The sequence below is a fragment of the Scyliorhinus canicula genome, chromosome 2 (assembly GCF_902713615.1).
Source record: "Scyliorhinus canicula chromosome 2, sScyCan1.1, whole genome shotgun sequence".
Classification (NCBI taxonomy): domain Eukaryota; kingdom Metazoa; phylum Chordata; class Chondrichthyes; order Carcharhiniformes; family Scyliorhinidae; genus Scyliorhinus; species Scyliorhinus canicula.
This window is the reverse complement of record NC_052147.1, coordinates 91,313,686-91,339,088: the sequence shown is the minus strand read 5'-3', so window position 1 is coordinate 91,339,088 and position 25,403 is coordinate 91,313,686. Positions and strand designations below refer to the sequence as shown.

General features: G+C 51.1%; 1 protein-coding gene across 1 annotated transcript in view; it reads right to left on the bottom strand.

The window, feature by feature from the left end:
* dll4 (delta-like 4 (Drosophila)) overlaps nucleotides 1-21,987 on the bottom strand; it is a 37,776-nt gene extending 15,789 nt beyond the window's left edge. Inside the window, exons 1-9 of the mRNA XM_038782791.1 lie at nucleotides 21,511-21,987; nucleotides 20,234-20,485; nucleotides 17,951-18,008; nucleotides 14,278-14,541; nucleotides 13,719-13,779; nucleotides 12,517-12,647; nucleotides 9,706-9,875; nucleotides 7,515-7,734; nucleotides 1,229-1,958 (exon numbers count right to left, since the gene is read on the bottom strand). Coding sequence (XP_038638719.1) covers nucleotides 1,229-1,958; nucleotides 7,515-7,734; nucleotides 9,706-9,875; nucleotides 12,517-12,647; nucleotides 13,719-13,779; nucleotides 14,278-14,541; nucleotides 17,951-18,008; nucleotides 20,234-20,485; nucleotides 21,511-21,564 — 1,940 coding nt within the window. The 5' untranslated portion in view covers nucleotides 21,565-21,987. The remainder of the gene's footprint in view (nucleotides 1-1,228; nucleotides 1,959-7,514; nucleotides 7,735-9,705; nucleotides 9,876-12,516; nucleotides 12,648-13,718; nucleotides 13,780-14,277; nucleotides 14,542-17,950; nucleotides 18,009-20,233; nucleotides 20,486-21,510) is intronic.
* Nucleotides 21,988-25,403: the final 3,416 nt, after the last annotated feature.

The following is a 25,403-nucleotide window of genomic DNA, read 5'->3' as shown; positions in this document are numbered from 1 at the left end:
TGACTCATTGTGAAATCCCAGAAATCCCAGGCAGTATCTTCCGGTCTAACTTTGGGAAATAGCGACCTCATAGCTCCCTCCCCTCACCTTGTCACTCCTCCCTCCACTCCCCAACTACCTCTCTGCCCTCCCACCCCAAGTCGGCCTTTGCCTTGGCTTTGTTCAGTCGGCCCTGGTGTTCAAGTCAGGCACACATTGGTGTTCCTGGTCACATTGTGCATGGGGGCTCTGAAGGTGTCACCACCCCACCCTGAGCTCTGAAGCGTGAACACAATGTCAGGTAGTGGCACCACCACCATCTCAGCCTCAACCACCAACAAGTCACAGGCTCCTTCCCCAGCTGGAAGTTTGGGATTTCCATGACAACAATAAGCACCAGTCTGGGGTCACCATGACAACAGTGAGTATCAGTCTGGGATCTCCATGACAACATGAGCACAGCCTGTGATCTCCATGACAATGAGCACAGTCTGGGATTTCCATGACAACAGTGAGCCCTGGTGAATATGACCTGACGATGACGGAGGAGCTTTTATTTAACACAGAAGCCTGCTCAATCTCTATAAACCCGTGTCTTTTACAAGACATTTAATAGCTGTCCTGTATTGGGAGTCTAATATTACAGCCAGTCAGTCAGGAGGAGTTGCAGATTCGAGAGGCATGTGGAGTCTCAGTCTTCTGAAGATTTATCATTGGGAACACTCCAAGGAGTTGCTGTGCACAATGGAAGACCCAGTGTCTGTATTTCATCTCCACATACTAGCCGATTGTATGAGGGCGGGAAGGGACACTCTTGCCCTGAACACATCCCCACACCCTGTACGCTCTCCATTCCCCCTGCACAGCTGCACACCACTGCCCCAGCTCCAATCCCTCACAACAGTGCTCTCCACCACCAAAAATCTGGGGCAGTAATCGTCGAGATTACTTTGAGAAATTGTGAATTTACATCTCCTCCTCTCCCCTCCTCACCCACACTACACTCTGCACAGAATGCATAGGGCAGGGTTCTAATGTGCTGAAGATGCTGACAAACGCTGGCTTGCTGCTATCTCCCTGTAGATCTGATCTCGGACAAAACTAAAGAGGTTCCAATTTGTTTTTAACCACAAAAGCTGAGCCTCACTGGGCCCTGATTTGGGGCCCTGAATTTCTTTGCGACCTTCTGTTTGCATATGTTCGAGAATCACAATTTGAGAGTGAGTGGAAGAACTGGCGAATGACTTACCACGAGTTTCTGAGGGGCAAACTTTCCTCTTTTCTACATTTGTGATTTTTATGGCATTTGAGTTCTTGGGACAGATCAGCCTTGAGGCCTGCTGCTAAATTCCAATCCAAGGCACAGTTCCTGTCTTTGTAATTGGTCTTCTCCATGATACAGTCCGTTTCCAAATCAACCTTCTTGTTGGTAAGTTTGAGCTGGGAGGCCACGATCAGATTGTCCCTCTGGGACTCGGACAGATTATTCATGGTCTCGGTGTCTCGGTGCTGCCTCCCACGGGGCCTCTGCAATTGCCTCAGAGCAATGCCCAGGACACACAGCAACATGACAAAAGCCATCAGTCCAAAGGCCAATGATACAGCCACCCAGGGGAAGGAGTTCGGTGGCTGCTGCCGCTTCTGTGATGGACTGGGAAACACAGGGATCTCGCACTGCAAACCCATGAAGTTGAATGGGCATTGGCACACAAAGCTCTTGCCGTATATGCCCGCGTGGCACGTCCCACCATTATGGCATGGTCTGGAGTCACACTCATCCCCCAGCGGTTGACTGCAATCCTGGCCTGAGAAACCGGCTGTGCACACACACGTGTAGTTGTTGATGTGGTCGACGCAGGTAGCTCCATTGGCACATGGGTTTCTGGCGCAGTCGTTCACATTAATCTCACACTTCTGTCCAGCAAAGCCCGCCTGACATACACACATCCTCGTCAGCCCCAGATCGAAGCACTGTCCTCCTGCAGGGGGAAGAGGACAACAGTTCAGCAGCAGTTCAACAAAACACCGCTCTGAATTAACACTTAACAAATTCAGGCTAGATCCGGTCAGGGATTTGCAGGCCACATGAGCTGAGCGCTTGCAGGCCCCATGCACTGGGCGTTCACAGGCCCCACGCACTGGGCGTTCGCAGGCCCCACGCACTGGCCGTTCGCAGGCCCCACGCACTGGCCGTTCGCAGGCCCCACGCACTGGCCGTTCGCAGGCCCCACGCACTGGCCGTTCGCAGGCCCCACGCACTGGCCGTTCGCAGGCCCCACGCACTGGCCGTTCGCAGGCCCCACGCACTGGGCGTTCGCAGGTGGGTCGCAGCTTGGGGGAGGCATCACTTCAAAACTCCATTGATAAATCCTCGCCAACAAAGAAGCTGAAATACCAGCTGAGCAGCTGCTCCCTGCTGTTAACATAGGCCAGTGACAACACACATACACAGACACTCTCATATTGTCGCAGGCCCCTGACCCAATTGTCAATTAGACTAGAGTGAAATGTGTAAAACATGTGAGGTTTATCCAGCCAAGGCTGTGGCATCATAAGGGAAGAGATGATCAAAACAGAAACTGGGATGACTTTTCATGAAACACATTTTCACTGGCCCTTCCATTCCAACCACCCTCAACTGAATAATTCTCTGCTTTTGAACCCTCCAGGCTGTGATTCCTTCCTGATTAAACAATTACCCTTAAAGATTACGTAAAGCTATACCATCCTGTCTTGGTTATTCTTTTTGTTTGATTTAGAGTACCCAATTCATTTTTTCCAGTTAAGGGGCAATGTATGTAGTGTGGCCAATCCACCTAGCCTGCACATCTTTGGGTTGTGGGGGGGAACCCACGCAAACACCACACAAACAGTGACCCAGAGCCGGGATCGAACCTGGGACCTCGGTGCCGTGAGGCTGCAGTGCGAACCCACTGTGCCACCGTGCTGCCCCTGTCTTGGTTATTCTTGTTTTTTTAATTTGGAATACCCAATTTGTTTTTCCAATTAAGGGGCAATTTAGCGTGGCCAATCCACCTAACCTGCACATTTTTGGGTTGTGGGGGTGAAACCCACGCAGACATGGGGAGAATGTGCAAACTCCACATGGACAGTGACCCAGGGCCGGGATTCGAACCCGGGTCCTCAGCGCCGCAGTCCCAGTGCTAACCACTGCGCCACATGCCGCCCTCTGTCTTGGTTATTCTGACATGTTGTATAATTTCTTAAAGCTCTATCCTGCCAGCAGATACCGAGCTCTCAAAGAGACTCACATAACACCCCCCCCCCCCCACCCCCCGCCACCCCCCAATCCATCCGCTCAAACCCCACCAGCAAAGAGTCTCAAGTGAGGCCCGACATTTAGGGGAGGATATTGCATTCCCATGCTGCCATCCCAGCTCTATACTCAATGGTAAAGGCACATGTTTGACGGAACACAAACCCATGTGTAACCATGTGTAAATGTGATAAATTACCATATTATCTAGGCACTGAGCACGAAGCCCCAACATTCCACCATTAGCCACTGAAAGGAGGCAAGGCTCTGAATTGCCCAGGTAGAATTACTTGGTTCTGATCCCCATTGTTACGAAGGCAGATTCTATTAATGCTATCATAAGAATATGAGAACTAGGAACAGGAGTAGACAATTCAGCCCCTCGAGCCCGCTCCACCATTCAACACTATTACGTCTGATCTCCTCACGGCCTCAACTCCACTTTCCTGCCCATCCTCCATAACCCTTTGACCCATTACTAATTAAAAATCTGTCTATCTCCTCCTTAGGTTTATTCAATGTCCCAGCATCCACCGGACTGAATTCCACAGATCCACCACCCTTTGAGAGAGACAATTTCTCCTCATCTCTATTTTAAATCTGTTACCATTTAACCTAAAACTATGATCTCTCATTCTAGATGGCCCCAGAAGAAGAAGAAGCATCCGCTCCACGTCTACTTTTTCAATACCTTTTATCGTGTTATATATCTCAATTAGATCTCCCCTTATTCTTCTAAATCCGAGAGAGTGTAGGCCCAAACTGTTCAATCTCTCTTCTTAAGACAAACACCAATACCCTTTCGGACAATACCCATTCAGAATCCAGGGAGGACACAAAGTTGGCATTTCCCAGACATTCAATCAACTTGTCCACCTTGGGCATGGGGCATTAATCAAAGTTAGCAACTTTAATTAAAAAAAATAAATAATATAGGATCTCCATGACTCATGGGGTTTTAGCACCACTTCTGGAACGTTTGATCTTTAACTGTGAAATTGATCTCGCTCTAGCATTGTTCCGATGTCTTGGGAGATCTTTGCACTCCGTGGAGATGCTGTATGGTTTCACCAAGGGCGCTATCCCTTGTGGTACTCTGCTTTCACATTTAATAACCATTTCACGAGTCAAGAGGTTAAAACATCTGCATATCTTTTGACTTATTTAGGTGGTTTTAGCCGCTGTAACGCTGTCAGTTCTTTGCCCAGCCTCTCGAGTCTTAGTTTCCAAGGGAGACTATAGAGGTTCTAATTTGGACATTGGGCAGCACGGTAGCACAGTGGTTAGCACTGTTGCTTCACAGCACCAGGGTCCCAGGTTCGATTCTCGGCTGTGTCACTGCCTGTGCGGAGTCTGCATATTCCCCCCATGTGTGCATGGGTTTCCTCCGGGTGCTCCGGTTTCCTTCCACAGTCCAAACATGTGCAGGTTAGGTGGATTGGCCATGATAAATTGCCCTGAGTGTCCAAAATTGCCCTTAGTGTTGGGTGGGGTTACTGGGTTATGGGGATAGGGTGGAGGTGTGGGCTTGGGTAGGGTGCTCTTTCCAAGAGCCAGTGCAGACTCGCTGGGCCGAATGGCCTCCTTCTGCTCTGTAAATTCTATGATCTATGACCTGATCTCTCCATGGTTTTAACAGGTTTTAATAAGACAGATCTTGTGCCAACATATCCTGCAATGAGTACTCCCACTATTAACTCCACAGCGGTGGGTTTTGGCTTATATTTGAATGCCAGATCACACACCTGACACAGTGTAGCACACTGGCTTAGTCCTCAGATCCAGTGGTCAATTAGACGTTCAGCATGGCGTATGCTGTTCGAAACAGGTGAGGTTTATTCACCCACAGCAAGAGTATTTTTACACGCTGAGATGGAAACAGTAATCAACTACTTTTCAGCATTTGCATTTTCACTGCTCTTCAGCCTCTCCCACGTGAACCATTTCACTGTCTTTGATCCTTCCGGGCTGGGAAAACTTTCTGTTTGACCTTAATTGCTTGACTTGGCCAATCTGACATTTTAGATAATATAATATTTTTATTTGTTGAGGAGATGTGGACAGCACTGGCTAGACCAGCATTTATTGCCCATCACTTCTTAAAGCTGCACCCCTTATGATCGAGTCCCCAAATATCTGCAATGCATGTATTATCCCTCTCTCGCTCCATTACACAACCCACACATACACATTGTAGCAGGGTAATTACCATTAAAAGGTAATTATGATGGGAGTGGGAGGAGACGTTCCTCAACTGGAGCTTGAAAGGAGATTTCTAAGAGCAGTAAAGAGAACTGAAAATGTGTTGTGAAGTGTGCTGGCCTGTGAATTGTACTATCGTGTTGAAACGGGGATTGTTCAAGGACTAACGTTTGTGACAGAAAGGAGGCTCTGAAATGGCGGGACACACAGCAAACATGCACAGACTTCCTTCATAATCCAGAAACTCACTGTTCGGTTTAGAGGCTGAGGGTGTGAATGAAGGGGCTCCTCTTGTATTACCGTCAGATTTTAGAGTGGGATGGTTTAAATCTGGCATTGAGATAGAGCTACGCAGAGAGAGCAGGCAGTGGGATTAGTTTGAGAATCATACTGAGCACTGGGGGGAGTGCAGGGCAGTGAGATGATTGTGGAGCAGTGGGAATAGTTTGGAATTGATATTGGACTTTAGGGAGAGGATGGAGCAGTGGGATTAGTTTGGAATTGATACAGGACTCTGGGGAGAGGACAGGGTAGAGAGGTTAGGGCTATGGAGAGAGTGTGGGGCAGCGGGATTAGTTTGAAATACAAAGGCACAATGTGCCAACTGGCCTCCTCCTCAGTTAGCGGACGCTATAGTTCAAAGCATATTTCTGAATCAGTTTCTTCTTTTTTTTTAGAAAATATTTTATTAAGGCATTTATAATTTTAACACTTTTAAACAGAAAAATCCAACAAAGACAAAAAACCCACAATAACACAGCCACACACCCCTAAACACAGACCCCAAACAGCATGGTCCATATGAACACTCCGTCTCATGGCCCTCCCTTCATTGTTATTCCTACTCTTGTTCATCACTTCTATGCCTTCCCCTCCCCCCCCCTCCATTCCCCGCCCCCCTGCTGACAGACTAATTTTCTTTAAAGAAGTCGATGAATGGCTTCCGAGCGAACCCCTGTAACGAACCACTTAAGGCGAATTTGATTTTCTCCAACCTGAGAAACACCGCCATGTCGCTTACCCATGCCTCCAACTTCGGGGGCTCCGAGTCCCTCCATCCAAGCAGAATCCGTCTCCGGGCCACCAGGGAAGTAAAGGTCAAAATGTTGCCCTCTCTCCCCCCTTGGGCTCCCGGATCTTCCGACACTCCAAATATTGCCACCTCTGGACTCGGAGTCACCCTCCCTCGCAGGACCTCAGACATGCCTGCCAAAAGCCCCTCAACCTCGGACACACCCAGAACATGTGCACATGATTAGCAGGATCTCCCCCACATCGCCCACACCTGTCCTCCACCTCCTCAAAAAACCTGCCCATCCGGGCCAGTCATATGAACCCTGTGGGCCACCTGGAATTGGATTAGGCTGAGCCTGGCACACGACGAGAACGCATTCACTCTCTGCTGGGCCTCCTCCCATAGACCTCCAACTCCCCTCCCAACTCTTCCTCCCACTTCCTCTTCACCTCCCCTATTGGAACTCCTTCCCACTCCATCAGCTTCTTATATACTTCCGAGACCTTCCCTTCCCCAACTCCTGTTTTTGACATCGGAAAACCCGGGACCTGCCTCCAAACAAAATCCCGCACTTGCAAAGGTACCGGAACCCGTTCCCGCCTGGCAACTCAAACTCTTCCTCCAGCTCCTCCAAACTCGGAAAGCCCTCCTCAATAAAAAGATCCCCAAATCTCGCGATCCCTGCCCGCTGCCACCTCCTAAAGCCCCCGTCCAGCCCCCCCCCCCCCCCCCCCCCCCGGAGTGAACCGATGGCTGTTACAGATCGGTGCCCACATCGACGCCACTGTCCCTACACCCTCAGGGCTGCCACTACCAGCGGGCTTGTGGAGTACCGAGCCGGCGAGAATGGCAGAGGTGACGACAACAAAGCCCTCAGGCTCATGCTCTTACAAGGTGCCACCTTCACCCGCTCCTACACCGACCACTACCCACTTCCTGAGCATCGGTATATTGGCCGCAATCAGTTTCTTCTTCATTTAAGCATGTGGTTACAAGCAGAAGCACTGTAATAAAAATGGATAAGACCTCATGAATTATTACCGTTTGTACAAGGATTGTTGATACAGCGGTCCACTTTCTGCTCACAATTTAAGCCAGTAAAACCCAGGGTGCAGCTACAGATGTAAGAGGTCCCCTGTGATCTCTTGAAGCAGGAGCCACCATTGAAACAGGGTGAATCAGCGCAGGTCAGAATGCTGTCCTCACAGTGCTGTCCAATAAAGCCAGGGAAACAAGAACAGCTGTAACCATCGTCCAATTCCTGCAATAAAACGGCCACTGCATTAGAAATAAATCATTTATTTCCAAGGGAAGGTGATTAAAGTTACACACACTTTTGAGTCTCTGTGCCTGCAACATGGAATCATGGAATGCTTACGACACTGAAGGAGATCATTCAGACTCATCGTACATACGTCTCTACAAGAGCTCACCTGCTCCCTTGCCCTTTCCCTGTAGGCCCTGCAATTATGTTTATCCAGTCCTTATCAAATTCCCTTTTTGGAAGGCACAATTGTGTCTGCCTCCATCCCGCTCAAATGCAATACATTCCAGAGCCTAATCACCCAGCACACAAAAAAGGTTTACCCTGGTCGCCATTGCTTCTTCTGTCATTCACCTTAAACCCGAGTCCTCTAGTTGTCAATCGTTCCACCATCAGGACTAGTTTCTCTCTATCTACTCTGACCAGACCCCTTCATGGTTTTGAAGACCTCTACCAAATCGCCTGTCAACCTTCAAACCTCCAAGGAGGACAACTCCAGCTTTCTCCAATCTATCCTTGTAACTGAAGTCTCTCATTCCTGGAACCATCCTGCTAAATCTTTTCTGCAGCCACTCTGAAGCCTTCAAATCCTGCCTAATGCGTGGTGCCCAGAATTGGATGCAATACTCCAGTTGAGGCTGAACCAGAGTTTTATAAATGATCATACATAGAAACGTACATAGAAAATAGAAAATAGAAGCAGGAGTAAGCCGTTTGGCCCTTCGAGCCTGCTCCACCAGTCATTATGATCATCAGGTTCAATACCCTGATCCCACCTTCCACCATGTCCCTTGATCCTTTTAGCCCCAGGAGCTATATCTAATTCTTTCTTGAAATTATACAACGCTTTGGCCTCAACTATGTTCTGTAGTAGCGAATTCCACAGATTCACCACTCTCCGGGTGAAGAAATTTCTCCTCACCTCAGTCTTAAAAGGTTCACCCCTTATCCTCAAACTATGATCCCTAGTTGTGGACTCCCCCACCATCGGTAACATTCTTTCTGAATCTACCCTATCTAATCATGTTAGAATTTTCTACGTTTCTATGAGATCCTCGTTCACTCTTCTAAACTCCAGTGACTATAATCCTAACCGATTTAGTCTCTCCTCATATGACAGTCCCTCCATCCCTGGAATCAGTCTGGTAAACCTTTGCTGTACTCCATAGCAAGAACATCCTTCCTCAGATAAGGACACCAAAACTGCACACAATACTCCAGGTGTAGCCTCACCAACACCATGTACAATTGTAGAAAAATAAAATCATAATCTTCATGTTTTTGTAATCTATGCTTCTATTTATAAAGCCCAGGATTTCATGATGAATGAATCCTCCAGGAAAATAGATAACTTGGGCAGCCGCTGGGACTTAATAGGAATCTCTCTCCCTCATGGAAATATCTCCTCTCATTGTCCATGTGGAGTCATTCTCCCTGTGTCCGTATGAGTCTCACTCCCACAACCCAAAGACGTGCAGGGTAGGTGGATTGACCATGAATTGCCCCTTTATTTGGAAAATTAAAAAAAACATTTTTTTAAAAATTGGACCCTCTCTCAACTCCCCGGGGGATGCTCTCCCCTCTCTGGTGGGAACCTCTCCTTCCTTTTTATAAACATTTAGAGTATCCAATTTTTTTTTCCCTAATTAAGGGGCAATTTAGCAATCCACCTAACCTGCACATCTTTGGCTTGTGGTGTGAGACTTGCGCAGACACAGGGAGAATATGCAAACTCCACACGGACAGTGATCCAGGGCCGGGATCAAACCCGGGCCCTCGGCACCACGAGGCAGCAGTGCTAACCACTAGGCAGCCCCAGAATCTCTCCTCCTGATGGAATTCTCTGCTCCCTGATGGGAATCTCTGCTCCCTGGCTGGATGAGGATATCACTGTGTTCCCCGTGGTGATGGTGAGGGGCATGAGGCTGGCTGAATCTAAGCAGAGGTGGGGTATGGGTTGTGCCTTACCATGCAGGTACCCCCGTTTCTGCAGGGGCCACTGTCACATTTGCGAATGGCCGATTGGCAGTTTTTGCCAGTGTAGCCGGGCTGACAGGTACAGGTGTAACTGCCCTGGCCTGTGTTGCTGCACGTTGCATTGTTCAGACATGGCTTGTTGTGGGTGCAGTAGTTGAGATCTATGAGCAAAGAGGAGAGGGAAAGAGAAAAAGGTTAGTCACATTTCACAAGCAACGCAAAGCAGACTCCAGAACCCCTTCCCCGGAGATTGCTCACCCACACCCACTCTCTAAAATAACCGGACAAGGTGACCAATCGGAATAGCACAGGTTGTGGGATGAAGGGATGGAATGAGAGTTTATTCCATGCTCAGGGGAGGGGTGGAACGCTGTGGGGAGAAGAGGGATGAGGGTCTTTCCCCACAATGGCTTATTCTTTATTGACTCGTTTGTCTTGGATGCAACTACCAGGGTGAGGCAGTGTGATGCTACTGGTTAGCTGTGTAATCTGGGACATAGGAACATAGGAACTAGGAGCAGAAGTAGGCAATTCAGCCCTTCAAACCTGCTTCTCCATTCAATCAGATTATGGCTGATCTCTTCCTGGTCTCAAATCCACCTCCCTACCTGCTTCCCATATCCCTTTAACCCATTTTAAAAATCAGAAATATATCTGTCTCCTTCTTGAAACCATTTAATTCCTGGACTGTGGGGCAGCGAGTTCCACAAATCCACCACTCTCTGCAAGAAGTAGTTCCTCCTTATCTCAGTTTTAAATCTACCGCCTCTCAACTTACATCTATCACCTCTCATTCTAGATAGATTTCCCTCCAAGGGGGAACATTTGGTCTATGTTTACTTTATCAATCCCTCTTCATACTTCACACCTTGATCAGATCCCCTCTCATTCTTCTAAACCCCAGTGAGTGTAAGCCCAAACTTGTTCAATCTCTCCTCATAGGTCAAACCTTCCATCTCCGGAATCAATCTGGTGAACCTCCTCTGAACTGCCTCCAATGCCACCACATCCTTCCTCAAATAAGGAGGCCAAAACTGGACACAATACTCCCGATGTGGTCTCACCAACACCCTATACAATTGCAACAACACTTCTCTACTTGTATACTCCAGTCCTTTTGCAGTGAATGCTAAAATTCCATGTGCATTTTTAAATTACATGCTGAACCTGCATCCCGACATTCATGAACAAAGACTCCCAGGTCCCTCTGCTCAGACGCTTTTCAAATCTCCTTTCCATTTAGATAATAATTTGCCTTTCTATTTTTTCGACCAAAATGAATAACCTCATGCTCATCTCCATTAAACTCCATCTGCTGAGTCCGGTGGTGGTGGCCAGGTTGAAGATCTGGAGCAGTTTTGCGAGCGGGTTGGGGGGGGGGCTGCCGATTAGAGGGAATCAGGGGTTTTGGTCGGGGAGGATGTATGCGATGTTTTGGGGATAGGAAGAGAGGGGGATTAAGGAAATGAAGGATTTGTTTCTCGGAGTGCGATTTGTGAGTTTGGAGGAGCTGGAGTTTGGGCTGGCATGGGGCGGAAACTTAGGTATATGAAGGTGCGGGACTTTGTGAGAATGGTTTTCCTGAGCTTCCCGATAGCATCTAACTCCTCGCTGTTGGACGTGGTGCTGTCAGTGGGGGGTTTGGAGAGGGGTGCTTATCTCGGCAATTTATGGGAGGATCGTGGAGGAGGACAGGGTGTCCATAGAGGGGGGAATGTGAAGTGGGAAGAGGAATTGGGGTGGTGCTGGAGGAGGGTCTGTGGTGTGAGGTGCTGTGGAGGGTAAGTGCCTCAACTTTGTGAGCCAGGCTTGGGCTGATACAGCTGAAGGTAGTGTACAGGGCACACCTCACAAAGTCTAGGATGAGCCGGCTGTTTGAGGGGGTGATGGATGTCAGTGAGCGATGTGAGAGGGGTCCTACGAATCATGTGCATATCTTTTGGTCCTGCCCAAAGCTGGATGGGTTTTGGAGAACAGTGCTCAGCACCATCTCAGCGATTTTACATGTGGACCTGGAGCCAGGCCCCCCAGAAGCATGTTGGACCGGCTGGAGCTGCAGGTGGGAGCGGGGGCGGGTGTTGCTCGTGGACAGGTCTCGTTGGGGTGGAGCTCAGCTTCTCCACCCTGTGCCTCAGTCTGGCAGGGGGACCTGCTGGAGTTTCTGACCCTGGAGAAGGTGAAGTTTGCTCTAAGGGGGCGGGTGAGTGATGAGCTTGACTTTTGGGGTTTGTTTATCAGGCACTTTTGTGAGTTGGTTACCATTGACTGTTTGGGGGGGGGGGGGGGGGATTGGGTGGGTTGGGTTTTTTGTAGGGTTGTTTTGCGTTGTAAACTGTTGAAAATTTGTTTAATAAAAATACTTAAAACAAAATAAACTTCCTCTGCCAAATGTTGGCCCATTTGGCCTATTTTCCCACCTATTTTAGTATCATCCACAAATGTTGCTCTGTTACACTCTCCCTGCTTGCAGATCATTTATTGTGAACAGTCGAGGTCCGAGCACTGACCCCTGCGGCAACCTGCTAGTTACAGTTTGCCAGATACAGTACTTGATGCATTCACTCAGTGATTGGCACTGGAAAATGCCGTCCGTCCAATTAGACAGCCCTGGGGGAAGTGTATAAAGTGCCTGAGTTTCAACCGCTCCAGGCTCAACTAACCCAATGTCATCAAACACTGCCAGAATTTCAGAGGGGTTTAACAAGGGGTTTATTTTAACAGAATTTGTGGAATGTGTTCCATAAGGGGCTTGAAAGAGAGAAAACCTGATGGATTTCCTGCAGATCTGACACATTCACTCACCCTGGTTACAGAAGAGGCCACCCCATCCTTCCTTACAGGTGCACTGAAAAGGCTGTTGACATGTCCCATGTAGACATCCTGGATAGTGCATGCAGTCATCACATAAAGGTCCCTGCCATCCAAAGTGACACCTTGAGAGTGAGAGAGAGGGAGAGATAAAGGCACAAAATTAATCATCCTGCGGATCTTGACAAGGAACATGAAACTCGGAAACACGGACATACCGGGGGTGATTCTCCAAAATGGAGATGAAGTGTTTGCGCCGTCGTGAACGGCATCGCGCTTCACGATGGCGCGAAACAGGCGCGGGGACAACCGGTTCTGTCCCCCACAGGGGGCCAGCATGTCGCTGGAGCGGTGACTGAGTGGAGTTTGCACGTTAGAATCAGAGAATCACTAGAGTGCAGAGGGAGGCCAATCGGCCCATCGAGTCTGCACCGACAGTCTGAAAAAGCACCCCACCTTGGCCCATGCCCCCACCCTATCCCAGTAGCCTCACCTAACCTTTTTGGACACTAAGGGGTAATTTAGCATAACCAATCCACCCAATCTGCACATCTTTGGACGTTCCCCCTATGTCTGCGGAGTTTCTTCCGGGTGCTCCGGTTTTTTCCCACAGTCCAAAGATATCCGGTTTATATGGATTGGCTATGCTAAAAAGTGCCTTGCAGTGTCCAGGGATATGCAGGTTAATTTACAGGTTTACGAGAATGGGGTGAGGTGAACAGGGGAGTGGCCTTGGGTAGGGTGCGTTTTCAGAGGGTCGGTGCATACTCGATGGGCTGAATGGCCTCCTCCGGCACAATAGGGATTCTATGAAACCCCCTCCTCAGATAATATACCAACAACACCTATCACTTTGATGGGTGGGGTGGGATAGACTGCAATGGGTGAGTAGGAGTCGTAAAACACGGGTCAGTATAAGGTCTGGTAAGAGGAGGGTGGGTGGATTGGTGTGGGGAGCAGAGGGAAAGGTTGAGGCTGTGTTGTGGCCGGAAGATTGTAATAGAGTAGGATGGGGTAGAGAGAGGTGAGGTTGGAAAGCAGTGATAGCATGGAGCAACAATAGTGAGGAATTCAGAAGAAATAAGCTCAGATCTGGTGCTAATAAAATGTGATGTGTGCAGCTGGGTGATGCTGAGGGATGTCAGGTCAGTGTGGCTGGATTACAAACCTATACCTCCTGCCTATCAGTAACTTACTTGCACTCGTCAGGTTGGTCACAGTATCCGTGCTCTGTGCTGCACCCGGCCCGGCAAATCGCTGCAGGGATACAAGACAGAGTCAGAATACAAAGGCATTGTAAATCTGACAAAACTACAGACTGATCTCGGGGTATCAATCTTCTGTGCCAGTATTAACAGCACTGCCAGTAATAACAAGAATAATAATACTGCCTTGTACCAGTAATTCCCTCCATTGCTCGGATGCACACCTCTTCCTCTTTCCCCCTATTTTCAGTAGTAATCACCCCAGTGACAGTGCCATTAAATGACCCCCGGTTCCAGCAATAGCCTCTTGTGACCTGCCATAATTTCCCAGAACAGGTACATCTGGACAGTACCAACAAGAACCCTCAGTGACACCCAGAACCCACAGTGCTGGGATGTACATGGCCCCCTTTACACTCATGCTCCCGACAGATTCCCCCCCCCCCGTCGCTACCTTCCTTTCCATTGCCTTTCCCTCTCTCTTTCTTTCATCCTTCCCTCCCCTCTCCCTCTCGGGGCCAGTATGGCTGCTGGGTGCCTCTCGCCTTACGTTGTGTGCAGTACTCATTCTCCCAGCCAGCCATGCAGAGCCGTTGCCCCTCCTGACCGCAGGTGTAGTGTCCGAAGGTGTCGTTCCTGGGCCGGCAGTAGTCGGAGCATCCCTCGCCGTAGTAATGGTGGCTGCAGACCACCCGGTATGAGCAGTGTAGTTGGGTGTGTTCCCCGCGGAGGACATCCTGGGACCAGGCCATTCCCACAGGCTGGTGTCTCTGGATGGCAAAGCGGCTGATCAGCATCTCAGGGGTGGTGACATCTGTGTACAACAACAGCCCAGGTTAACATGGGGCAAGAGGGTGAGTGTGGAAGACAAGAATGCAGAAACTACAGGCACGCCACCTAGTACTCTAAAAGTGTTTTTAGCAAAACAAGGGCAGTCATTCCCCTTTATCACATCCTCCCAAAGCCCTTTCTCTTGTGCTGCACTTGCATTTCCCATCACTTCTATTAAAGGCAGAGGCTAATGTTCAAAATGGGCACTGGGTTACTGCCAACGACAGGAAGGTTCATGAACTAACCTAACCGGAGATTCGACACTGGTTAAGTGTTCAGAAGGAACAGTCTCAATTCAGTGTCTGTCTGTGTGGATCCACGTTTGCGTATCAGGCAACCAGGAATGGGAGACTGGTGCTGGGATGTGGATCAGGAACTATGGGAGGAATGGAGGTGATGGGCACCCAGGAGGGGGGACAGGCTGATGGGAGGAAGCAGACAGGAAGAATGAACTGGGGTGTGTGTGTATGTGTGGGGGAAGTGGGCATTGGCAGAGGGGGACAGGTGGGGTGGTAGGCAGCAGCAGGGAAACGGGAGGTGGGGACAGTTCTCCAACTCTATCCAGGCCATGTCCCAACCTAACATGCCTTGCCAAACCAATATGTGTATTTTTTTGAAAATATTTTTTATTGGAATTTTGCATTTAATATCAAAACCATGCAGATCAATATAGAAACAATAATAGTAACCAAAATGATAACAACACCAATGCAGGTATGACATGCTGCCTCTGTGTCAGTGAAGTAGTCCCACTACTATCATTTCCTACATTCTTTACATCAAAACCAATTATATTGCAGCTAAAGTACAGCTCATGGTCAGGGGAAATGCAAACAGAAAATTAATTCCTCAAAAAGCCCTATAATCTGCAGTTTGGGCTGCAAAAAATAAGTAACATTTCCAGATCACAGATTGTTCTTTGATTCCAAGACTGTTAGAGACACAAAGCGATGGGGATAAACAGCCTGTGTCAGAGGTGCACGTCAGCCCCAGAATGATGGAAAGAATCTGTTCCTGGAGTACTGATCCCAGAGTGATATAGACATACAGATTCCAGAGTGATAAAGATGAACTGATCCCGGTGTTATGGCGATGAACCAAACCCACTGTGATGGTGGTAACCGATCCCAGAGTGATATGATTCCAGAAGGCATTTGTTGAAGTTCCGCATAAGAAACTGTTGGCTAAAGTTGAAGCTCGCAGAATTGAAGGCAAATTATTGACCTGGTTCAGAAGTTGGCTGAGTGACAGCAGAAAGAGAATTGAGATAATGGCTGGATGTGACTAGTGGTGTTCTGCGAGGATGTGTGTCGGAGCCTCAACTATGCACCAGGATATTTATCAATGACCTAAAGAAGGGTTAGAGAGTCACATAGCCAAGATTGCAAAAAGATAGACAAAGACTTCATGTGATGTAGATCAGTGATTCCCAAACTGCTTTGGTTAAAGACCCCTTTTCAAATGGATTCAGAAGTAACCATGGACCCCCATCCATCTAAATGATAATATATAATGTTGATAATATGAAAGTACTGGATGTAAAGAGTGTTTTAATAATCCTTTTCAGAAAAGAACCATTTACTCATTGAAATGGATATTACAGAGGATCTATGGCACAGGAACAAGTCATTGACCCCAAGCAGGGAGTGGGAACTCGAAGAGAACAGAACATGCGACTGGCCACCACTCACGAACTTACCCTCACCACACCACAATTGGACTATTTTGTGGACACTATGGGCTGCACCAGGGTATTGATGGAAAATTGCAAAGTTACATTAACAGATTGAGTGAAAGGGTAAAATCATAGCAAATGGACATCAATGCAGGGGTCATTCACCCTTGACCTAAAAAGGATAGACCAGGGTAGTTTCTAACTGGGGAAAAGGTCGAACCAGTGGAGACTGGAGGGCCCACATGCACTGATCGTTAAAATATCATGAACATGTACCAAAAATAATCAAAAAGGCTAATGAGATGTGAGAGGACTAAAATAAAACGGGGTGGGAGTCATGTTTCAGCTCTATAAAGCTCTGGTTAGACTATACCTGAAGTGTGATCACTTCTGTACACCGTACCTCAGGAAGGATATAGTGTTCTTCCAGGGAGTACAGGGGTGATGTGCCAGAATGATCCACGAGTTAAATTACGACGAGAGATTATACAAACTAGGATTGTATTTGCAGGCATTTCAAAGGTTAAGTAGTAATTTGATCAACATTTTAATGGTATCAAGGGGAACAGATAGGGTAGATATCTGCTTATTGCAGAGCCGACGACTAAGAGCTGGAGCCAGAATTTTCAGGCGTGAAGTTAGGACAAAAACTTCTTCTTGCAAAGAAGTTTCGAACTCTTCCACAAACAGTATTAGGTGCTAGATCAACTGTTAATTTTAAGCCTGAGATTGACCAATTTTGTCAACTGTATCAAGGGATATGGGGGAAGGAGACAGTGGCAGGTTGCAGATCGTCCTTGATCCCATTGAAGGATGGGGACAGGTTTGAGGGCCAAATGGCCTCCTGTATCTATGATCCTTGTCAGAAAGATCCAGGGTAATCAGGCACGCAGATCCTAGAGTAATCCCAGAGTGATGCTGAAGTGAGTAATCCAGAGTGATTGAGCCACACGGATCTTGGGGTGATCCCAGAATGAGAGAGATGCACAGATCCCAGACTAGTCCTGCAGTGATCCCTGACTGTTCCAGGAGTGATGGTCCTGAAGGAGTGAAGATACACAGGGCCCGGAATGGCAGGAATACAGAGATCCCAGAATGATAGAAATGGAGTAATCCTGGAGTGATAGGAAAAACAGACACAATCCTGGAGTGATAGAGGTGCACAGGCCCAAGAATGATCCACAGATCCGGTAGAGATGGAGACTGACAATCCTGGAGTGATGGGGGATAGATAATCCTGGAATGATGGAGATAATCCCGGAATGCTGTGTGTATTTGTATCTTTGAGCCATCACTCTTCTTCCCTAACAACACGTCAGCCTCCTCCTCCCCCATTGCAATCGATGAAACCCTTCCAAAAAGGGCGGCGTTTATTGTTAAAGGTGTAAAACGCAGGAAAAGGCCGCCTTGACTTCTTGGCAAGGTTTAGTTTTTCTCACCAACCTCCAGCTCGGTTTCCCACGCCAAAAATAAACGAAAGGAAGTTGATTGTGTTGAACATTCAAAGGCTCTGGGATGCAGAGCTGCTCATAAATGGAGGTCAAAACCGCCATTTAAAAAAAAAAAGCCATTTAACTAAAATAAAAGGTGGGAAGGGGGAATGCGAAAAGCTTTTGTTAAAACTTACGTTTAAAGTGGGATATTTTAACAAGGCTCAATGCATATAAGGTGCGGCTCGCTGCCGCCCCCTCGCGGAGTGAGAAACATGGACACTTACTGAGGCTCGGCAGGTTGGAGGGAGAGTTCCAGGCTTCGATAATCAGAGAGAAAGTTCCCTGTCAAACAGAAGAGATAGAAACTAGAGTTAGCAATGACTATTATCTGCATCTGGTGTTAATGCAATAGGATTACTGGGGTGAGCCGGTTCTGAGATTTCCCCAGTTCTGGACACTGGGTCAATTTCTGACCAACTCCCGGGCTCCCCCCCCCCCCCCCCCCCCCCCTTTCTGAGAGAGCGTTCTTGCTGCCTCTGTATTGGGGACAGGTGGAAGGTGCTCCCTATATCTGTGCATTAGTAACGGGTTAAACATCGCGAGATTGATGTATCTGTGTTTATCTGTGCCTGTCTCTGTGTTTTGTGTCTCTCTGTGCCTGTTGTGAGTCTTACTGTCTCTCGCTGCCTGTCTGTCTTTTTGCGTCTCTTCGTGTGTCTGTGTCTCGGTTTCTGTGTGCCTGACTATGTGTTTGTGCGTGACTCTGTGCCTTTGTGTCTTGAGTATTTGTCTGTGTTTGTGTATTTTTTCTGTGTGTGCCTCATGTTTCTCTCTGGGTGAGTGTGGGTCTTGTATCTTCCCGCCTTTATTATCCTGAATCTATCCGAGGACAGTCTCCCTCTCTCCATCTCACTCCTCAGCGATGTGACTGATTCTCACACAGATTCCGCTGGAATTAATAGGTCAACGCCTTCCCCACATGAAACATCACCACCCCCTCACCCACCCCTCATCCCCACCTTCACCACCCGACCCCCAATCCCTCACCCCCCACCTTCACCACCCCACTCCCTCCCTCACCCCAATCCCTCACCCCCACCTTCACCAACTCACTCCCTCCCTCACCCCAATCCCTTACCGCCTCACCCACCCCTCACCCCCACCTTCACCACCCCACTCCCTCCCTCACCCCATCACCACCCCCTCATCCCCACCCCCTCACCCACCCCTCACCTTCACCACCCCACTCCCTCCCCCATCACCACCCCTCACCCACCCCTCATCCTCACCCCCTCAACCACCCCTCACCTTCACCACCCACTCCCTCCCCCATCACCACCCCCTCACCCATCCCTCATCCCCACCTTCACTACCCCACTCCCTCCCTCACCCCATCACCACCCCCTCATCCTCACCCACCCCTCACCTTCACCACCCGACCCCCTCCCTCACCCCATCACCACCCCACTCCCTCACCCACCCCTCACCCCCACCTTCACCACCCACTCCCTCCCTCACCCCACCCCCACCCCCTCACCCACCCCTCATCCCCACCTTCACCACCCGACCCCCTCCCTCACCCCATCACCACCCCCTCACCCACCCCTCATCCCCACCTTCACCACCCGACCCCCTCCCTCACCCCATCACCACCCCACTCCCTCACCCACCCCTCATCCCCACCTTCACCACCCCACTCCCTCCCTCACCCCATCACCACCCCCTCACCCACCCCTCATCCTCACCCCCTCACCCCTCCCTCACCTTCACCACCCCACTCCCTCCCCCATCACCACCCCCTCACCCACCCCTCATCCTCACCCCCTCACCCACCCCTCACCTTCACCACCCCACTCCCTCCCTCACCCTACCCCCTCACCCACCCCTCATCCCCACCTTCACCACCCGACCCCCTCCCTCACCCCATCACCACCCCCTCACCCACCCCTCATCCTCACCCCCTCACCCACCCCTCACCTTCACCACCCCACTCCCTCCCTCACCCCACCCCCTCACCCACCCCTCATCCCCACCTTCACCACCCGACCCCCTCCCTCACCCCATCATCACCCCCTCACCCACCCCTCACCCCCACCTTCACCACCCCACTCCCTCCCTTACCCCATCACCACCCCCCTCACCCACCCCTCATCCTCACTCCCTCACCCACCCCTCACCTTCACCACCCCACTCCCTCCCTCATCCCATCACCACCCCCTCACCCACCCCTCATCCTCACCCACCCCTCACCTTCACCACCCCACTCCCTCCCTCACCCCATCACCATCCCACTCCCTCACTGCCCCACCCCCACCTTCACCCCACCCCCCTCATCCCCCATCACTACCCCACCCCTCACCACCCACCTCTCACATCTTCACCCCCCACCCCTTCACCACCCCAAACCCTCACCCCCCCCACCCCCTCACTCCCCCCCACCCCCTCACTCCCCCCCCCCACACACCCTCACCACCCTCCCCCTCACCCCCCCCCCCCCACCCCACACACACACCCTCACTCTCACCCCCGGCCCCACTGCTCTGACTGTGAAGTAAAGCTGCCCTCACCGGCCATTTGAAGGTGAAGTTGAGCCTGACCAGGCTCTGATTGACCCCCACCCTGAATGTGTTGCTGCCCAGTAGCGGGGTCAGCACATTGCCGTAGGTGCAGGGCTCCGGGGAAACCACCTTCTGGAAATGCTTCAGACAAACCCGCAAGAAGGTGCGGCAATCCGGCACACAGTGACTGCCACTGGCCAGCAAGCCCCTGCCATTCTCAAACTCCTCCATCCTCAACTCGAACGTACCGCTGCCGGAAACCTTACAGAACACAACAAATAACACAAAAAACAGAGTGAGAGACATGGCAAAAATCAGACAGAGAGGGAGGGGGTTTGGCTTGAGGAGGGATAGAGAGAGGGGGATAGAGAGAGGGGCTTGAGGAGGGATAGAGAGAGGGGGATAGAGAGAGGGGAATAGAGAGAGGGGCTTGAGGAGGGATAGAGAGAGGGGATAGAGAGAGGGGCCTGAGGAGGGATAGAGAGAGGGGGATAGAGAGAGGGGCTTGAGGAGGGATAGAGAGAGGGGGATAGAGAGGGGCTTGAGGAGGGATAGAGAGAGGGGGATAGAGAGAGGGGCTTGAGGAGGGATAGAGAGAGGGGGATAAAGAGAGGGGCTTGAGGAGGGATAGAGAGAGTGGGATAGAGAGAGGGGCTTGAGGAGGGATAGAGAGAGGGGATAGAGGGGCTTGAGGAGGGATAGAGAGGGGGGTAGAGAGAGGGGCTTGAGGAGGGATAGAGAGAGGGGGGTAGAGAGAGGGGCTTGAGGAGGGATAGAGAGAGGGGGGTAGAGAGAGGGGCTTGAGGAGGGATAGAGAGAGGGGCTTGAGGAGGGATAGAGAGAGGGGGATAGAGAGAGGGGCTTGAAGAGGGCAGAGAGAGGGGATAGAGAGAGGGGCTTGAGGAGGGATAGAGAGAAGGGGACAGAGAGAGGGGCTTGAAGAGGATAGAGAGAGGGGGACAGAGAGAGGGGGATAGAGAGAGGATGTAGGGAGAGGAGGTTCGAGGGGGGATAGAGAGGGGGGTTTGAGGGGGAGGAGAGAGAAGAGGGGCTTGAGATATATATATATAGAGAGAGAGAGAAGGAGTGATATGGAGAGAGGGCAGATAATAGAGAGAGGGGAAAATAGGGAGAGAAAGGGACGGGGAGGCAGGGAGTTAGAGAGAGATGGCAGTAAGAGAGAAGTGCTTGAGAGGGGAAAATAAGGAGGGGACGAGCAACAGCTGGAGAGAAGGTGATTAAAGATCTAGACGGGTATATGGGTGAGGGATAAGGTGAAGATTTACCTGGGGCACGAGCAGCAGAAAGAACGCGGTGCCAATGCTGTGTAAAGCTGCCATTGCACAGCTCCCCTGGAACAGTGATACTCTGCAAAGCCTCACTATGTTCCCTCTTGTGCCTCCCCGGGTTCCCACAAGGCAGCTTTAGTGTCTCTCTTTAAAAAAAAAACTAGTCAGTTGTATCAGCAAGGATCCGGCTCTGAAACTGGCTTCTCCAAATGCGGTTAGATCCAGGGACGGGCAAGTGGCTCTTTTCGCAGTCCAGCAGCAAGCTCCAAAAGTGTCAATCCGAAGTCAAAATCCTGCTCCCGTTTGGTCCCCCGGAGTGTCTAGGCTGCAGGGTGGGTGGGTGTGTGTGTGTGTGTGTATGGGACAGGCTGCTTTCAGACACCAGCCTCTCTATCTATCTCTCTCTCTCTCGCTGACACTTCTGTGCAGCTGCACAGCCCGAGAGCTCCCTTTAAATAGAGGCTCTATGAGCCAGGCTTGTCAATCACTGGGAGGGGAGCTGGGGGTGGGGGCACCCACCCTCCCCGCCCTCCCCTTTTGCATGTATTAGCCAGGCTGTCAATCACTGGGAGGGGAGCTGGGGGTGGGGGTCCTCCCCTTTTGCATATATTAGCCAGGCTGTCAATCACTGTCACGGTGCTGTGTGTACACCTTCCACTTTATCTTTGACTCTCTATTGTCACCTTGATAAATGTGTTGGCTGCACCCAGGATTGATCGAGAGCACGAGTTTTCTCGGTGGTTCGATCCCAGTGCAAGGAAGCCAAACCATTACAGACAACAGCAACTGCTGCTCCAGCAATGGCCCGGCCTAATACCCAACATTATCCAGCTCACCTTCACACACTAACTCACTGGCAACAGGGACAGGCCACTGAGTTTTCAGCCTTTTGTTTTCTAGGACGCTTACTTTTGTCTTAATGATGAGTTGGGGGAGTTTTCCTGAAAAAGACCAACACTATTTTGTTAAGAACGAAGCTCCAATAACGTTTCATTCCTGGTCCAACCAGTGCTGCTTTAACTTGAACACTTGCTCTCACACAGAGTTAGATCATCCAACTACATTGACATATTTTAAACCATATCAGCTTCATATAATGCACAATATATGCATTGATGTTCTTGTTAGGTGAATTGGACTTTCTGAATTCTCCCTCTGTGTACCCGAACAGGCGTTGGAATGTGGCGACTAGGGGATTTCCACAGTAACTTCATTGCAGTGTTAATGTGAGCCTACTTGTGACACTAATAAAGATTATTATCTTGCCTCCTGGAAGTATTTCTGTTCCCACCTCGCAGCAACACCACCTAAACACTCAACCTAAACACTCACCTCTGAATCCCAATCCCCCTTAGCCTTCAGCAGTTTATGTTTGGATCTGTGAAGAGTAAGCTTGGATTCTGAGGTTGGACATTGGTCCAAATTTGCCCCCGAGCCCCTGACAGCATCCTGACCTGTACACTGCTCACTTAGCAATTCAATTACCATCGGATCTTCCAGTCCCGGCCTCCCCGAACAGGTGCCGGAATGTGGCAACTAGGGACTTTTCACAGTAACTTAATTGAAGCCTACTCGTGACAATAAGCGATTATTATTATTATAGTCAGATCTCCAGTGAGTAGCAAAGTCTGGCTTCAATTGTACAGGGGCTTGGTCAAATCACACCTGGAGTACTGAGAGCAGTTTGGTCCCCTTCCTCAGGAAGCCTGTTATTGCCACGGAGGGAGTGAAACAAAGGTTCACCAAGCTCACTCCGGGGGATAGTGGGATTGCCTTATGAAGGGAGATTGGGCAAACTGGGCCTGTATTGTGTCGAGTTCCGAAGAATGAGAGGTGATCTCACTCAAACCAACAAAATAGTTAAAGGAATAGATGGGCAGCACGGTGGCGCAGTGGTTAGCACTGCTGCCTCATGGCATCGAGGTCCCGGGTTCGATCCTGGCCCCAGGTCACTGTCCATGTGGAGGTTGCACATTCTGGCCGTGTCTGCGTGGGTCTCACCCCCACAACACAAAGATGTGCAGGGTAGGTTAATTGGGGAAAAAGATCCATTGAAAAAAACACTGAACAGGGCCAACTCCACCTCCTCCTGGGCAAGGCTCAGCCTCATGCAGCTGAAAGTGGTGCACAGAGCACAGCTGACAAGAGCCTGAATGAGCAGGTTTTTCCCGGAGGTGGAGGACAAATGTGAGCGGCACCAGTGGTGCCCGGACAACCAGACCCACATGTTCAGGCTCTTTCTCTCTGGCATTGTTTCCAAACCCCATCTGACCCGGTTGTTTCTGCGCCCCCCCCTCTCCATAACACAACCCCCTCCACATCACACAGCCTTCTCCCCATCACACAGACCCTCCCCATCGCACAGCCCCCTCCCCATCACACAGCCCCCTCCCCATCACACAGACCCTCCCCATCGCACAGCCCCTCCTCATCACACAGCCTTCTCCCCATCACACAGACCCTCCCCATCGCACAGCCCCCTCCCCATCACACAGCCCCCTCCCCATCACACAGACCCTCCCAATCGCACAGCCCCCTCCTCATCACACGGCACCCTCCCCATCACACAGCCCCTTCCCCATCACACGGCCCCTTCCCCATCACACAGCCCCCTCCCCATCACACAGCCCCCTCCCCATCACACAGCCCCCTCCCCATCACACAGCCTTCTCCCCATCACACAGACCCTCCCCATCGCACAGCCCCCTCCCCATCACACAGCCCCCTCCCCATCACACAGACCCTCCCCATCGCACAGCCCCCTCCTCATCACACAGCCTTCTCCCCATCACACAGACCCTCCCCATCGCACAGCCCCCTCCCCATCACACAGCCCCCTCCCCATCACACAGCCCCCTCCCCATCACACAGCCCCCCCCCATCACACAGCCCCCTCCCCATCACACAGACCACCCATCACACAGCCCCCTCCCCATCACCAGCCCCCTCCCCCATCACACAGCCCCCTCCCCATCACACAACCCCCTCCCCATCACACAGCCCCCTCCCCATCACACAGCCCCCTCCCCATCACACAGCCGCCTCCCCATCACACAGCCTTCTCCCCATCACACAGACCCTCCCCATCACAGCCCCCTCCCCATCACACAGCCCCTCCCCATCACACAGCCCCCTCCCCATCACACGGCCCCTTCCCCATCACACGGCCCCCTCCCCATCACACGGCCCCCTCTCCATCACATGGCCCCTTCCCCATCACACGGCCCCCTCCCCATCACACGGTCCCTTCCCCATCACACGGTCCCCTCCCCATCACACGGCCCCTTCCCCATCACACGGCCCCTTCCCCATCACACAGCACCTTCCCCATCACACGGACACCTCCCCATCACACGGCCCCCTCCCCATCACATGGCCCCCTCCCCATCACACAGCCTTCTCCCCATCACACAGCCCCCTCCCCATCACACAGCCCCCTTCCCATCACACAGCCCCCTCACCATCACACAGACCCCTCCCCATCACACAGCCCCCTCCCCATCACACAGCCCCCTCCCCATCACACGGCCCCTTCCCCATCACACGGCCCCTTCCCCATCACACGGCCCCCTCCCCATCACACGGCCCCTTCCCCATCACACGGTCCCTTCCCCATCACACGGCCCCCTCCCCATCACACGGCCCCCTCACCATCACACGGCCCCCTCCCCATCACACTGTCCCTGCTCCATTACACAGCCCCTCGCCATCACACGGCCCCCTCCCCATCACACAGCCCCCTCCCCATCACACGGCCCCTTCCCCATCACACGGCCCCTTCCCCATCACACGGCCCGCTCCCCATCACATGGCCCCTTCCCCATCACACGGCCCCCTCCCCATCACACGGCCCCCTCCTCATCACACGGCCCCCTCCCCATCACACAGCC